Source organism: Cygnus atratus, chromosome 1 (assembly GCF_013377495.2).
Source record: "Cygnus atratus isolate AKBS03 ecotype Queensland, Australia chromosome 1, CAtr_DNAZoo_HiC_assembly, whole genome shotgun sequence".
NCBI lineage: Eukaryota > Metazoa > Chordata > Aves > Anseriformes > Anatidae > Cygnus > Cygnus atratus.
This window is the reverse complement of record NC_066362.1, coordinates 185,991,558-186,007,393: the sequence shown is the minus strand read 5'-3', so window position 1 is coordinate 186,007,393 and position 15,836 is coordinate 185,991,558. Positions and strand designations below refer to the sequence as shown.

The window sequence follows — 15,836 nt, the reverse complement described above, 5'->3', positions numbered from 1 at the left end:
ATGTCTACAGAAGCTAATTTCTTATCCCTCTCCTCAGATGATTTCTTTAATTAAACCAGCATAAAAGCTATGAGAAGGACAATTAAAGATTTTTTTTTTCCTAGCATTACAATGTCATGAATTTTTAAGGCTTTTTTTCTTTGTTAAGTTGTGGAAAAATCATTTGGGAAGAGTGGAGAAATTAAAGATGACAGTTTCATGAAGGAGTCAGGAAATCTGCATCAGGATTAGTGTTATCTTTGAGGAAGGTGGGGAGTCCCTTCAATCTGCATAGTTTAACCGTATTGAAAGAGCTAATGAAGTTTTTAAATTGGGGACAACGATGTGATCAGTGTCAAACAGCCGTCATAAAACATCTCTTTAGGCAGTTCCAGGATTATTGCAGTGTTAGGTGCCCAGTAATGAGGCTCGTTGGAAGAAAGTTGAGGTACAGAGGGGATGGTAACTTAAACTGCCGCCTATAAACTTCGAATTGATCGATGGCTACACCTGTAGGCCATGGACATTTTTGAGTGGACATTCTTTATGTTTGTCTGTTCCTTTCTTTCTGGGCTAATTAGCGCTATGTAAGTAGATAGCAGCAGAGGCAATATATCCATTCACTGTTATGCTCTAATTATGTAATTCTACGTTAATAGTAAAAGTTTCTGTGTAAATTAATAATTAATTGCCAAGTACTCATATTTGGGGAGTGGGATGTTGAATCTATCCTTCTGTTTGTAAGCCAGTTTAGTAGTAAAACAATAATTTCTTTTGTTAGCTTCTCTGTTGCCTATGGTAGGAATTCCTCATGGATTTTCTTCTGTGAAGAAGATACAAGAATACAAGTTGTAAAGCTGCTAGAAACTCTTGGAAGGTTTGACGCTTCTAAGGTGAAGTAAAAATTTAGATATTTCATTTTATTTTGAATGTGCTTGAATAGGTTTTTAGATTAAATGGGGGAGTCATTTTATTTTTAAGTACAGAAGTATATAAACACAGAATTTTAGGATTTCATGTTATAGAAGTGTTTCTATTGTCAAGAATTCAATTTTATATAACTGCATGGCTTATAGCTTAAGCATTGGAAAGGATATCCTCAAACAGCTTAAAACAGAGGAATAGATTTTTGATGCTGAGAGTGAGCAAGGTATTTAACTGCCATGAGAACATGTCTAGCTGTTGAATAACTGTTAAAATTGAGCAGAAAAGAAGTCCTTCTGTGGATATCCCAAAAATGATGTATCAGCAGTAAAAAGATGGAAGTAATCTGCTGTGTCTTCCCCTCCCCTTTTTCTTGTCTGTTCTCTATTCTGATTATCATCAGACAGAATGACTAATACTAGTCAAACTGTTTCTGATCTGATATGTTAGGGTATTTTATTTGCATTCTCTTTCTGAACTGTCTTGGTGATAAGACAGAAGTAAAACCTTTACCTGCTGGAAAAGAACGAACACCAAAAGACTTGCAGAACTAAAGAAAAAAGCAGTCACCAAGGAACACAGTTGAATTTGGCAGTGCAACTAATAAGAAATCTGCTAATATTTAGAGTTCTCAGTGTTCAGAAAAAAATACCTCAGCTTGATGTCTTTTGGCCTGCAGTAAAAGAAGCCAGAATCTCCTGTGAGAAATACGCTTTGCCTCGTTATTGTTACCTTGACTGAATATTGAACTCTGCTTCAGATCTCATTGTAGCGTATTTACTTCTGTTGCAGGCACATGGCCTTGTTGCATTTTCACACAATTCTTTTCTAAAACGATAACAATAATTATTTAGACATTGTACATTTTTTAAACACACTGTCTTCAAAACGGCCTATTGAATATTTCCAAGCCTTTAGGATATCCAATTATTTCTGTTTCAGAAACACCTACTTCTACTTGATGTTTCCTGAACAGAAACATAACATTTCTTGTAGATGCTGCTTACATGCCAGTTTTAAATCTCTCCTTTGCAGGTGTGTAAATCCTATTACGGCGACAAATTATGTTCTGACCTGCTTTAAAAGGAAAATAAAATGTTTTGCTTTTATAGAGTGATAGTCATCTTAGTGTAACAGTCCATAACGGATTCCTTATATAAAGTAGTAGTCCATCATTTACATAATTTAAGATGAGCTAGACCAGAATGAGCTCATTCATAATTCATTCTATCATGTCAGCAGTCTGCATAATAAAAAGCTGGTATACATTAATCATAATAAAAGGTCTACAAGGGGCATGTGAATAGCTGATGAATCTGCAGCTTTTCAATCTCAATATGTAGAGGTTAGTAACAGAGCTATAGAGAGTGATGTGAATGCAATATGAGTGAAAACAGATGTGTTGAAGCACCATAAGAGACCATAGAGGAATGTTAAGAGAATGACCTGTGTTGTTAACCAAGGACATTACTGACTGCAGTAAAACTAATAAACAGTGAGGAATATCTGATTTACATAAAAATGACAAGGCCAGCACTCAGATGATGAGTTGTGTCCAAACATAATGAAACACTGTTTGTTTTTTTTTTAGTGTGAGGATGACCAGGCCCTGGCACAGGCTGCCCAGAGAGGCTGTGGAGTCTCCCTCCTTGGAGATCTTCAAAAGCCGCCTGGACATGGTCCTGAGCAGCCTGCTCTGGGTGTCCCTCAACCCCTCTGTGATACTATGATTTAACAGCCAATTGATTCAACCTTTGCTTTCATAATGAGAGACAGCAAGGTTGAACCAAATTGTATGTGCCACTCCTCTTCCTATCATCCTAATAGGATGACAGACCGTAGCTCCAAAGACATGCAGAATGAGCAAACCAAGCTGGTGGGCAGCAATGACTTAATAGCTGTTAATACCTATATGCAAAGTACTTTGTAAGTTCCTTAGTACATAACTGATTTCATCTTGTAAAACCAGCCTGCACAAAACAACTCATCCTACGTATCAGTGTAGTAAATAAGCGATGTTACAAACAAACCAGCTTGCAGAGTATCAGCTGTAAACTGGAATGCCTTCACTGTGTTGATTTGTGGCTTAATAATGCCAGAGACAATACTTTGTGAAAGCCAGAGAAAGGTGTATGGATGGATTTAATTTTATGTATTTTATAGAGAAATAATTAAAAAAAAAAGTTTTGTAGTTAATAGATTGTTTTGATGTAAAAATTAGCATCCAGAATTAAGGTAATTAGGATAATAATATTGCTGTCATATGAAAATACTAATATTTATTACCTGTTTCTGAAACTGAATAGAGTACTTGTGTTTTGAACACTCTGAAATCTTGGAGGCCTTACAAGTGTTAAAAAACAGTTTACGGAAATGCTCCTAAAGAACTACTTGGATTTTTTTCAAGGCAGTCACCTCTGTAATTAAAAATTAGTATGTTTGTCCATTTTCTTTCACCTCCCAATATTTTGTTTGTTAACTGAACACTATTGAATCCTTCCAATAAAGGAAGGAGAAAACAGGGTCTGTTAAGATTGAAGATGTAAATCGAGGGCTGAGAAAGTAGGTACCTGGTAGCAACTCCGGTGAAATTGATTTAAAAAAAAAATGGTGAAGAAATTCCTCATCCTTATATTTTTCACGTAATGGATAGTGTCAGTTTAACTTTGGCTGTTTCCTCAACAGATTCCTGAACAGCACTCAGCCTCAGGAGGCACGTGGGGATTTTGGGAGCAAACAACTTTTCAGCCTTTGTTACCTGAAGAAGTAACTAGTCAAGTACAAGCTTCATTCAATTTAGTTTTATTGATAGTAGCTGATCAAAGCAAGGAGAAAAATCAGAATTCAGGGGTAAAGCACTCAACACCTCACACACACACGCGTTCATAGGCAAGGCAAGTTACACCTGTATCAGTCCCTTGTAGCATCAGGATTCTGGGCAGGAGTGGGTGGCATCCATTTGTTTCAACTTGAGTTGCTTATATATGGGTCCTAGCCATGAGCTGGCAACACCAAAGGATCCTTACAGAGGTGAGGCCCTCGAAGCAGGCAGCATCCCATAGCTTTGACTCAAGTGTGTGTGGGAAAACACGTATCACCAGCAGCTCCTGGTGTCTGTCCTTTTATTGCCTTCTGGGCAGCTGGGTGCTTGCCAGGCTGAATGTCCTATGGGGCAGTCATGCTTTCATGTTCCTGCCAGGCTCAGCCAGTTGGTTTTGGCTGGAGGTGTGTCCTGTGCACGCAGAGCTCACTTCTCCTATTTGCTGACTTTCCCTGCTGTGGCCAAATCTCACACATTCTTCCTCATTTACTCTAGGCAGGTATAAAATTTAGCACAAACTATATAGCTACATGTGCTTGGAGGTAGGAAGGTGGCTACTGAGGAGGATGCTCTTGGCGTCAGACATTTTTTGGAGGTGGATGCTTTAACAGTACTTTTACTTGAATATTTTTCCTTTTTTCTCAAATTTTGTGTAAATTATTTATTTACCTTAAGTGTGTGAACTATTCTAATGCATGGTATTTTTCATTTTTGCTGAAAAAGCTGCCCCTTTAAAGGAGGAGAAAAATGAAATATGGTAGGGAGTATGGAGAAGGAGTATCTTTAGTGAAAAAAAAATTGCCCTAATTTGAATCCATTTTAGTGATGAACTAGTAAATTGTCAGGAAAAAGAAAAAGGACAGTCTGAGTTTCTGTCATTTTGCTGACAACTCCACACCTGAGTGATTTAATATAACCATTAGGGTAATTGGGAATTCTGTTTCATCATTTGGACATGTAACCGTGAGAAACATTTTTTAATATACAGAATAAAATATATACATGTTGTAGTCCTTATTCTGAAAAAAAAATGGGGGCATTCTTATTTTATATCCGTTCTAAACAGAGATATTAGGACAACTAACAGTAATGTTAGAGAAGTAGTATTTAAGTTGCTTAACTTCAGATACAGTAGAATCAGTGCTAAATTCTTAAATGCATATTAAAAAATCTAATAATAATAATAATAATTTGTTTGTTTGTTTACTAATGCATACTTGATACCATCTTCACTTAACTGTTTTGAAGATTAAGGTATTTAAAATGTCTTTGCTTTTTAGGTTCCCTAGTGGAGAAGGGTATAGACAGATGAAAACTCAAAATGGATGTATAAAAAGTTCCTGAATGCAATGCAGTGCTTCTGAGTGTCTTATCTAATCAGTAGTCAGCCTGGGTGGTCAAAGACTGGAACAGGTTGCCCAGAGAGGCAGTGGAGTCTCCTGTGGATATAGTCAAAACATGACTGCGTACAGTCATGGGCAACTTGCTTAGGCTGACCCTGCTTGAGCAGGGGACTGGGCCAGGTGACCCCCAGAGGTTCCTTCCAACCTCAACTGTTCTGTGATTCAGTGCTCTTTGAACAGGTGGAATCCAGGGCACGTGCTGAAGTTTTAAATTACAATGTGCACCTGCCTTTATTTTCATTTCTTATCAATTTTTGTCTGAATTATTGTGAACAATATGCTTCCCTTGTTTTTGTTTTCAGGTTTGCTTTATTCAGCTTGAATGCAGTCATCATCTTCACTAAAAGGATGCTGTAGATGAACAAAATTGTTTCCTATATTCCTTTACAGGAGTGGTTTTTAGGTAAAGCATTATATGATGAAGAATCTACAATAATTCACCACTATGCCTTTGCTGAAAATCCAACAGTCTTTAAATTTCCAGATTTTGCTGCTGGATGGGCACTTAGTATTCCACTTGTTAACAAGTAAGAATTGGATTTTTAATCACTTCTTAATTGTTTATTGATAGCAATTAAGTTTTGAATTTCTACTTTTTTTTTCTAGCTGCTAATCAATATTATTTTAACAAGTTATGATTTCATATGGATTAATATTTTCTATAAAAGTTGAACACGTGCCTGCAGTACACTTGAACATCTACAGATCATGTAAATATCCAAAGTCAAATTTTCATTCTGAGCTGTCTTTGAATACTGATTGCAGCTTAGCTAGGGCAGACAGCTTGGGATATACTCGGTCACTGCAGGCTGATGACATAGCTGTTTATTGGACTTCATGCATTGGTTTTCTAGCCTACATTGGGCTCTTGCTGTTGTTACTTTTACTATCAGCATCCATGCTAATACCTGCAAGTCTACTTTGGTTTGAGGATCTAAGGTACAAAGAAGGATACCCAGCTAGTCATGGTAATGTACAACTACTTCAGGGTATGCACGCACAGATTTGTACTCCTACTATAAACTTACCCTGAAAATACTCCTTTGACAAAATTCCATTTCTTCCTTATTCTATATATTCATGAGTTGCTATTATAGATAAACACTTAAGAATTTTTAAATAGACATATGTACAGAAATAACATTTCTGTATCATTGTTGTGCCTGTGCGTGTGATCTATTTTGCTGAATTCTGCCTATCTAAAAGTGAACATCATGTCAGCTAATTTTCAATACCATCTCTGTCATTTTAAAAATGTAGGCACCTCCAGACAGTAGTTTTATTCCTGGATCTTCCAGTGACTGCACTGCCCTCTAGAAATGTTTTTCTCATGCTGTAGAGACAGCCTGGATGGTTAGCTCAGCTTAGATACTTAAAAGTTCATAGATTTCAGAAGCTGAATGCATCTTGCTGTAGCAAGATCTTTCCGTAAATTGAAGGTGCCTAAATATTGTAATTTGTAATACACAAAAAAAGAGAATAGAGTCTGAAGTTTGAGATGCTGATCAGTATGGAGATTTGAAGACACTGCTGCTTTAAATCTATTGAAAATGTTATGCCAGACTGTTCTTGTCTTCTCCAGATGAGAACTTTCTTCCTGGACAGGAAGAAAATGTCAAAATGTGTGTGCTGAAAACTAGTATTAACATTATCACACTGCGTGCAGACAAAGAAAAAAAAAGATACAAAAAAGAAATACAAGTTAATTTGGGCGGCAATAAATACGGAAGTGGGATTTTTTTATAAGATGGTCTAAAACACCAGCCACACTTTACTGTGTACAATAGTGAACGTTTATTTTTCTAATATGCTTTCTGAAGCGAGTAAATTTCTTCATCTTTATTTGTATAGGCTTGCAATCAAGTTGAAAAGTGAACCACTCAAGTCAGACTTTACTATAGATCTAAAACATGAGGTAAGCAGTGTGCTATACCTGTGAATTAAGTAAAAAAAAAAAAAAGTCTCAAATGTTTGAATATTGATAAATTTATAATGGCAATGATGTATTTTCTGAGGTTGCTAAAAATTCTGAACGCAATAGCATGTTTAATTTCTTTCCCTTGCTTTAGACTATTATAACGTAACACTTTAAAACTGCATTTCAAGCACGAAAGAATTCATAAATAAAATTGCATTCATATTAATATGCATGGTTGTGTACAGTGAGGTATCTTCTGAGGCTTGCTCTATAGAGAGGAAGTCTTCTAATTAATGAAACGTATGCTGGCGCAAATAGCGTCTCAGACACTGGCAAGCCTCATTTACTTTCTAAATTGGACTCTAACAGCTAGATGTGTTGAACTTCGGATGAAATAGCTTGAGGAATGGAAACTTGTGTCAGTGTGATCAACTTGCAGTGTGGCAGTTTGGAAATTTCTTTGCCTCTGGCTGCGAACAGTTTTAAAGTGTAGCTACTAGGTCTTCAGAGAATAGGTGAGTTGACTGAAAGGAGCATGAGAAGAAAGGAGTGGGGATCTGAAAGATCAGTGATGCCTTTTTCTGATGTTTTTGTATTTTTTTTTCCTTTGAAATGTTTATGCAGCCTGGGATTTTGTATTGTCACCAAAGGTGAACTGAATGGTGGGGCAATGGGAAGATGAATATGGAGTAAGCTTGCTGATTTGGGCCTGAAATAATGAGTGATGTTGAATTTAAAAAACCAAAAACTCTCCTAAAAGTCAGCCATAAATTGTGGTTCTGGCCCAGATGGAAACGAGAGGGGAAAAAAAAAAAAAAAAAAACACCACACAAAAAATATCTTAAAGCTATTGCTGTGGTTCCAGATCTTTTTGCTGTAATGGTTAGAAAGCTCCTCATTTCCAACATAAATCTGTAGTGTATTTATAGAGTATGCATTGGTAGCATATTTAGTTGAGTTTGATTTTGTGCCAGTGCTGTTCTTTCACATGGTTTTCCCTCCTTGACTGATGTATTTCTCCAAAGCAATTGGACCCCTCAGCCTCCATTTTGCTACATGAAACATGCCAACAAGCTGTTTCTTTCCACTTTTTAATTTTCCTGAATTCAAGACCTTGTGCTTCACACTGTTAATCTTGTGTTTGTAACTTACCTCCAAGTCATTTGGATATTCACAATATTCTAGTCTACCTCAGCACTGACAAAGCCTCTAAACACAGTGTCATCAGAATAAATCATTAGCAGATTTTTCTTTTGTGTGCCACATGCTGATAAATGAAAAGCAATTGATCACTTGTCTGGAAAAATTATTTCCATCTCCTTATTCTGTTAGCAATTCTTTGCATATGTTTCATTTCAAATTTATTGCCGTTGATAACCTGCTTCAGCTCTGTGGTTATTCTTTCTGCACAGTCTCACAGCTCCCTGGAGACAGATCCATTCCTCCTCATTTATAAATCACTGTCTTCTTAAATCATTTCTGTCTTCCTACAGCCTTCTTGCGTGAATCAAGATTGACAACACATGAAAGGATATAATCTGTGATCTTTAATGATTGCACGTAATGTTTAAGTTTATGAAAGATGATAAATGTTTTCAGAAATGTTTTAGTTTGACAGAGTCCTAATAACGTGCTCCTCTAGTCCTTGGTGTTTTACTGTGCTCTGTATCAGCTTTTTTTACCCTTCTTTTTTCCCCAAGTTCTTACTTACATCCATAACATTTATCTCCCTTCCCATCTGGAATGCCTATCTTTAAATACGGTCATGCTGTTGTTCATTTTTAGATGGTTTTTTAGACTTTTTGTAATTGCTTGATATAGCATAAGTCCTGCTACTCTGTACTGGAAGTGAACTATATATATATATATATATATATATATATATACACACACACACACACACACTATATTAGTATATAGTATATATAATATATCTAACATTAGATTTAAACTAGGATTAAGGCTATCTTTCATCTTTTACTGTAAATCTATTTCCATTATTTTAAGGACAGTGTCATCCTGTTCTATAACCAAAAGGGCAGTCTATCCTCGCCCCTGAAATAGAAGAGTTTGACACTAGTCTAAGGATTTTTATTCAAGATTCATTATTTAGTGGGAAATCATAGCGCATCACAAACCTTCATAAATAATTAATGTTAACTTACAGTTCTTAAATGTTATTTGTGCAGCACACATGCTTCTTTTTTTTTTTTGGTTCATGTGGTAAACGTTCATTCTGAATAGCTGAATTTTGAACTAATACAGTCTTAAAATGTAGTGGAGGCTATGAAGTCATGTAGTCTCCCAGCTACAAGAGAGGGTCAGAAACCACTTATATTCTGTAACATGATTATAGTAGCAAGGCAAAGAGAGAACTTTGGAGATGGTTGTGTTCCTTGCCTGCTCCTTACCAGAAGCGTGTATATGTTCCATGTCTTTTCCATATTCTTCCTCTATTCCAACCACTATTAATGGTATTAAGCTGAACTGCTACTCATGCTTCTCCATTTTCTTCAATACAGAGAGGCCCTTCTCTTTAGTACCTTGTTGAACTCACTTTTAATGCTAAGATCATATGTGTTTCCAAAATATTGCTAAAACAGCAAAGAAACAGACCACTTAACAATGGTGAGGCTTTACGAAATCAGAATTTACAAACTACAGAACTCCTCCTTGTGTATGAAGAACCTGCAACTTAATTACAGTGCCTTAACTAGTCACTGCCATCTGAGCATTGGTGGCAACCGTGTCTGCACTCACAGCTGTTGTCTGTATCCCATCAGGTACAAATTAAAATGCAGTAATTTATACTCTTTTCAGTGCAGTTAAACTGAAGACTACTGTGCAATTGAAGTGGTCTGAGTGCATGTGTAGTTATGACAGTGCACTATAACCAGCAACATTTTAAAATCTTGTCAGTTAATTGTTTTAGTATGTGACTGCACACTAGTTGTTTGCTGTCTAAAAACTTTCAAATCTCTAAGCTTAAGTTTCAAGAATGCAGTTCTGTTCTCAAGCCTGCCTCCAGTCCTAGCAGTCCTTCTCTTTTATTCCCCCTAAGTTCCAGAATTGGCTGTGCATAGGTTACTGGATTTTTCTGAGGATGCTGAGATTCTTCAACGAGTCAGCAATGTGCCCTTGCCACTAAGAAAGCTAGCAGTGTTTTTGACTGCATTAGGCAAAATACTGCCAGCAGCTAAAGAGAAATGATCCTTCTTCCACTCTACTCAGCATTAATGAAGGTCCACCTGGTGTCCAGTTTGGGATCTACCCTGTGCAAGAGGTAAATGGACATACTGGAAATGAACCAACATAGGGCCACAAAGATGATGCAGGGACTGGAGCACCTTTTCTATGAGGAGAGTCTGAGAGTGCTGGGACTGCTCAGCCTGGAGAAGAGAAGGCTCAGGGGGATCTCATCCATGTCCCTAAATCCCTGAAGGGAGGGTGCAGAGAGGCCGGAGCCAGGCCCCTGCTCAGTGGTGCCCAGTGCCAGGACAGGAGGCCATGGGCACAGCCGGGCACCCAGGAGGCTCCCTCTGAGCCCCAGGCAGCACTTCTGTGCTGGGCGGGTGACGGAGCCCTGGCACAGGCTGCCCAGAGAGGCTGTGGGGTCTCCTCCTTGGGGATCTCCAGAAGCTGCCTGGACGTGGTCCTGGGCAGCCTGCTCTGGGTGTCCCTGCTTGGGGCAGGGAGCTGAACAAAGAGACCACCAGAGGTCCCTGCCAGCCTCACCCCTCTGTGATTCTGTGACTCAGTCTGTTGATAGGGCTGAGATCAGAAGTCTCTAATTGGTGATGACCTGGGTATGTCCAGACCATAGTTAATGCTCTTGGTTTGCACTGAGTTCTTCTCAAACACTGGTGAGGAGAAAATATTTTGCTCTCTTAATAATAGATTAATGGTGAATTACCCCTAAAAGAGGATCTGTATTCTGGCCCTGCATAACCTGAGGGGATTTTAAACTAATGGTTCCTACTTCCCAAGCAGGCATGAAACAGTGAGGAGGAGACTCAATTTCATTGCCTTTGGTATGTGCTGGGTCTAGTCCCATATTCCAGTGAAACACACACTTATTTTTCATGCAAGGGTCTCTGGGAACATTTGAAAACCCGAGATTGATTTTCTTTGCATGGGGGAGTCCCACTCACCCTGTATGGTAGAGTCAGACTCCTCTTTGCTACACTGTGTTGGTTCCTTGACTCTTAATTTTTGCACACTAACTCTGTTTCATGAGGCTGCATGGAGAGTCTTCCCAGAATGTCCATGGTTTGTTGGCATAGCAACCTTTTCAAAAGTAGAAACTGTAATTTCTGACAGTTAGGCGGAAGCAACCTGGGGATTCCTACGTCTTCAGTCTATGCTCAAAGAGCTCTTGTACAAAGTGGAAGATGCTTTCACATCTTTGAGCTGTCCTTGAGTTTAAGCATTCAAAGTGTATGTCAGTGCAGCTGGGAAGCTCTGAATTCACATACTTAATGAGATGCTCTTTTCTGCCTTCTAGGTTTTGAGAAACTTCACTTTGTTCTAGCAAATTTTTGAACAATTTTAGATGAACTGAAGTTAATCTTTTAACTGGTCTGAGGAAGGCACCCAGCATAGAATTTTTATGCATGAATATTTAGTCTGGCATTATAAGCAGTGCAGAAGGTTTGCAATACAAATTTTGGGCAAGTCTGGGTGTTCTTGATGTTTGAGAAAATACAGATTGAAGTATTCATTTAATTTGTAATAAAATTAGTAACATAAACTCAAAGGGTATTTTCTTTGTCAGCTTCAGGCATCGCTGGTTTGCCTCTTCCTCTTTTTTCTGTAAATTTTTGCTGCCTTTTTGGTTGTTGCTCCATTTAAAATAGACAAGGATCTACTATAGTTTAGAATATTTACTACATTTTCTTTCAGTGTGTTTTACAACTTCTCAATGTCATCGCTGATTTTAAATTTTAAATTTAATTTCAAATTGTCACTAGAGAATGTATCTCTTTTGAAAAGCTGAAAACTTCTACATAGGAAGAAGTAGCCCTACCTATTCCAAATTATCAAAATAATTTCCAAAAAGCAACAAAATAAGAACTTGTGTTTAATTTAAAGGACGGTGCAAATATTCATTCCACCTCTTCTTACAAAAGTTAGAGATCAGTTGTTTTGACGTGCTTGAATATATTAAACTAATTTAATCCTTTAAAGCTTGAGTATGTATAGAATTTGTTATAGCAAAAAAATAGATGTTGGCTCTAGAAATGTAAGCAAGAGGTAAAGTATCCAGCTAGTAAATCAATAAAGGCAGATCCTCTCTGGCATCTCATATTTTCCATTTCCTTTGTTAAGCTTAACTTGTAATGTGTTTTTTTTGTAAGCCCCGAATATGTTTATTGAATTTTTCTTACTGATATAAATGCTTTCTGTTTTGATAGATTGCCCTGTATATTTGGCAGAAAGGGGATGGACCCCATCTTACACCAGTGCCTGAGTTCTGCACAGATGACGTGAACTCGTATAAGGTTGATCAGTGTGCTACAACATTCAGTAATTTTCTGCCACTTTGTGTAAGTTCCAAACTTTAAATACCACTTGCTTAGTTAAGGTAAAACTCTTACTAAAATGCATAATATTTCACTTTAAAACATTTCAGAGCTTAAGAAAATATTTTTTAAAAAAAAAAAGTTTGTTGTGGCATTTGTCTTTGTTTTCAGCCTTCCATGGCACAGGATATTTCCTGGCAAACCATTATCACATATGCTTTAATGGGTCTTTTTACCACAATGCTTTAGCAGCCTATGATCTTTAAAGTAATTCTGTGTGTTTCTGTGAGATACTAAAGTACAGGTATTCTTTTTTTTTTTTTTTCCCACAGATGGAAATCTAAAACTTGTTTAGGCTAACGATAAAATGTAATACAGTATTTGGTACATTAATGTACAATCCATCTCTTCTACCTCTAGGAGAATACATTTATGATGTTATGCATTAACTGTTGCTAGAGGTATAAAAGCGTTCCATGATTCCAGGAGAGCAAAATTCTAGGTGCCAAAAAGGAAAATAAAGGTGGTTAAATGATTTTTTTTGTCTTTTGTGGAGTTGAGGAAATTCAGTTTTCTCATGTGTAGTGTTTAAGCTTCTTTTTATGATCATCATATAGTTCACAAAGAAGTTAAAAAAAAAAAACACCTTTTTTTTCAGACAAATCATTCTTAGTGCAACAAGTTTCACCACTCATTTTCTTTTCCTAATGATAGATTTTTTAGTTCATGTTAGAATACTATATCAACAGAAAAAGTATTTCAATAATGTTATTCTAGAAATTTTAAACTGTTAACGATCCTTTTTCAAGAGACAAAAATTTCAGTTCTACTTTATTACTAATACACTATTTGACTTGATACGCTGTACAATGAAAAGGTATCTTCTGTTTTATTATATGTATGGACATACATATCCTATAAAATGTTAAAGGCAGAGCCTGCAATTACAAAATTCATTTTTGTTCTGTCCAAATAGAAAGAGCCAGTGAAAAAGGAAGATGTCTTTGTTGCTGTAAAAACATGTCGGAAATTTCATGGAGACAGAAGTAAGTTGTTGGTTAGTCAAGGTAGTAGGTCTATACAATATAGTTTATGAAATTAATATATAAAAACAAGCTGCTACATGCTGTCCGTGTTGCTCTTAGGACTAAATATTTGCAAAATTCACTGGGAAGCATGAAAGCTTCAGAAGTCTTACTGAATTATTCTTTAGGTAGTTTTTTGTTTTCCTATTCAGAGTTCTTCAGGGAGGCTGCAAAATGTTTAAGACAAAGTTACAGTAGTTTGGTGTTTCATGGCTAGATATTGGTTGACAATATTAAAATTGAATACCTGTATTACAAATATGCATAATTATATTGATGTAACTTGGTGCTATTGTGATATTAATACTGCCACTTTTTATATCCTTCAGTGTGTTCCCCTGCTAGTTGATTCTGTTCTGTTCTATGTGCTAGCAATGACGCTTGTGCAACTCAATGGTGACTGCTTCAGGAATTTGAGTAAGATGAAAGCTCTCTCCACTTGTTCTTTTATTGGACTGGAGAGCAGGATAAAAGGGAGATTGAGTGGCTTATGCTGTCATATTGCTTTTACCTGTTGTCACCCTAAGCAATTGGTTGTGCACAGGTGTTTTATAATGCTTGGAATGGGAAATTCTCTCTCTTGTAGAAATCTATCAGCTGTAGTACTTTCTTGAAGCCATGGTCCAGATCAAGAATCTCTCAAGTGTGCAACACTGTAGTATTTCATCTGGAAATTGTGGTGTTCTACAAGTAATGATAGTCACCATGAAAATATGACCATGAACCATGATTTCCATGGTTTAAAAAAAAAAAAAAAAAAAGTAGCATAGCCCAAACAAATCTGTATAGTGGGTATTAACTTCTGTCTCAGGCACCAGGAAAATAAAGACACAGAGACAGTCAGCTTCAGCTAATAAACAGTAAGGCTTAGCTAAGTCGAGGTAGATACAGTGTATACAAAATTTGGAAGGAAAAATTCCAAATTAACAGTAGACATTCTGCCTACTTGATGCCACATTCTATTTTACTTTCTAGACACTCTGTTAATAAAGAAATTCAGGTTTTATTATTTATTATTAATTTATGGATTTATTTGAATTTTGTATGCCCTTGAATACTCCAGGTATGTAGTAGTGTCAGCATACTTTGTTCATAAGCTTAAAGTGATTATTGTTGGGGAAAAAAATGAAGTAAGGGCTAGTATTTTGTGGGGTGTTTGCCACACCTATTGTCAGAGGACAGGATGAAGATAAAAGCTCTTTTCTTAACTAAGTCCCCATATACTGATGCATCTAAAACTGTAGGTTCTGTCACTTTTAAATTTAGATTATTTACCAGGTGCTTTTTTTTCTTTGAAAATATTTTAATAATTTTGTTGATGTTGTTACCGCACTTGATGAATGCCTCTTTCCACTGTTTTGTGATAGTCATTTGGATATTTTTAGCAAATAGCTTTTGACAAAACAAAATTGACTGTCCTGTAACTGGAGTTCACTGAAGAGTTCTCCTTTCTGGATCCATGTTTAATTTCTTGAATCAAAATTAAAAAAAACAAACACCTTCTAGAAAGTCAAAAAGGAACATATGACTTCAAAAAGGTAGCATAAATAAATATCCTTCAAGAAACACCTGTTGAAGACTGAGGAAAATTCTTGAACTTTCCTCACAGTTTCCAGTGTTATGCAATAGAGGATAATCTTACTCAAGATTTTGAATGATTAATGGATGCCAGCTTCAGAGAGCTCCTTTTACCTGGTAAGTCATTTTTTTATTGTATACCAAAATCTACATAAATATAACAGTAAGGCTTGGAGCTTGATGTACACAAGTAGCTAAATTTAAGTATTTAATTCAAATATAACTCTCCATACACACACTGTATATGGTAATATAAGAAGATTTCAAGACTGCAAACATACATCAGGGTTCTAGAAATTGCACAACAAAAATGAAATTAAGAGCTTAGAGATGACCTTCTGTAAGTATCTCTGCAGTGTGGTATTAAAGTTCCTTGTGATCCCTAGTACTAATACATATTGATAAATATTTGAAGCAGTGGTTGGTCAGAAATTTTCAAATATCTTTTTTTTCTCGGAAAACGTGTTGTTAAAAATTAGAACTTTTTGTGGAATTTAATTTACAGTAGTCATTAGTCTGGATGGTGACACTTCCATCAAAACAAGCAAGGAAAAGAGATGCTTTAGCTAGTAGCTCCCTTATTAGAACATTTAACTAAGGTGACAT

General features: G+C 36.5%; 1 protein-coding gene across 1 annotated transcript in view; it reads left to right on the top strand.

The window, feature by feature from the left end:
• The window catches only part of B3GLCT (beta 3-glucosyltransferase), a 62,797-nt gene that overhangs the window by 33,058 nt on the left and 13,903 nt on the right, over nt 1–15,836 (top strand). The window contains exons 6-10 of the mRNA XM_035542603.2: nt 761–872; nt 5,518–5,654; nt 6,979–7,042; nt 12,460–12,591; nt 13,544–13,613. Of these exons, the coding sequence (XP_035398496.1) occupies nt 761–872; nt 5,518–5,654; nt 6,979–7,042; nt 12,460–12,591; nt 13,544–13,613 (515 nt within the window). The remainder of the gene's footprint in view (nt 1–760; nt 873–5,517; nt 5,655–6,978; nt 7,043–12,459; nt 12,592–13,543; nt 13,614–15,836) is intronic.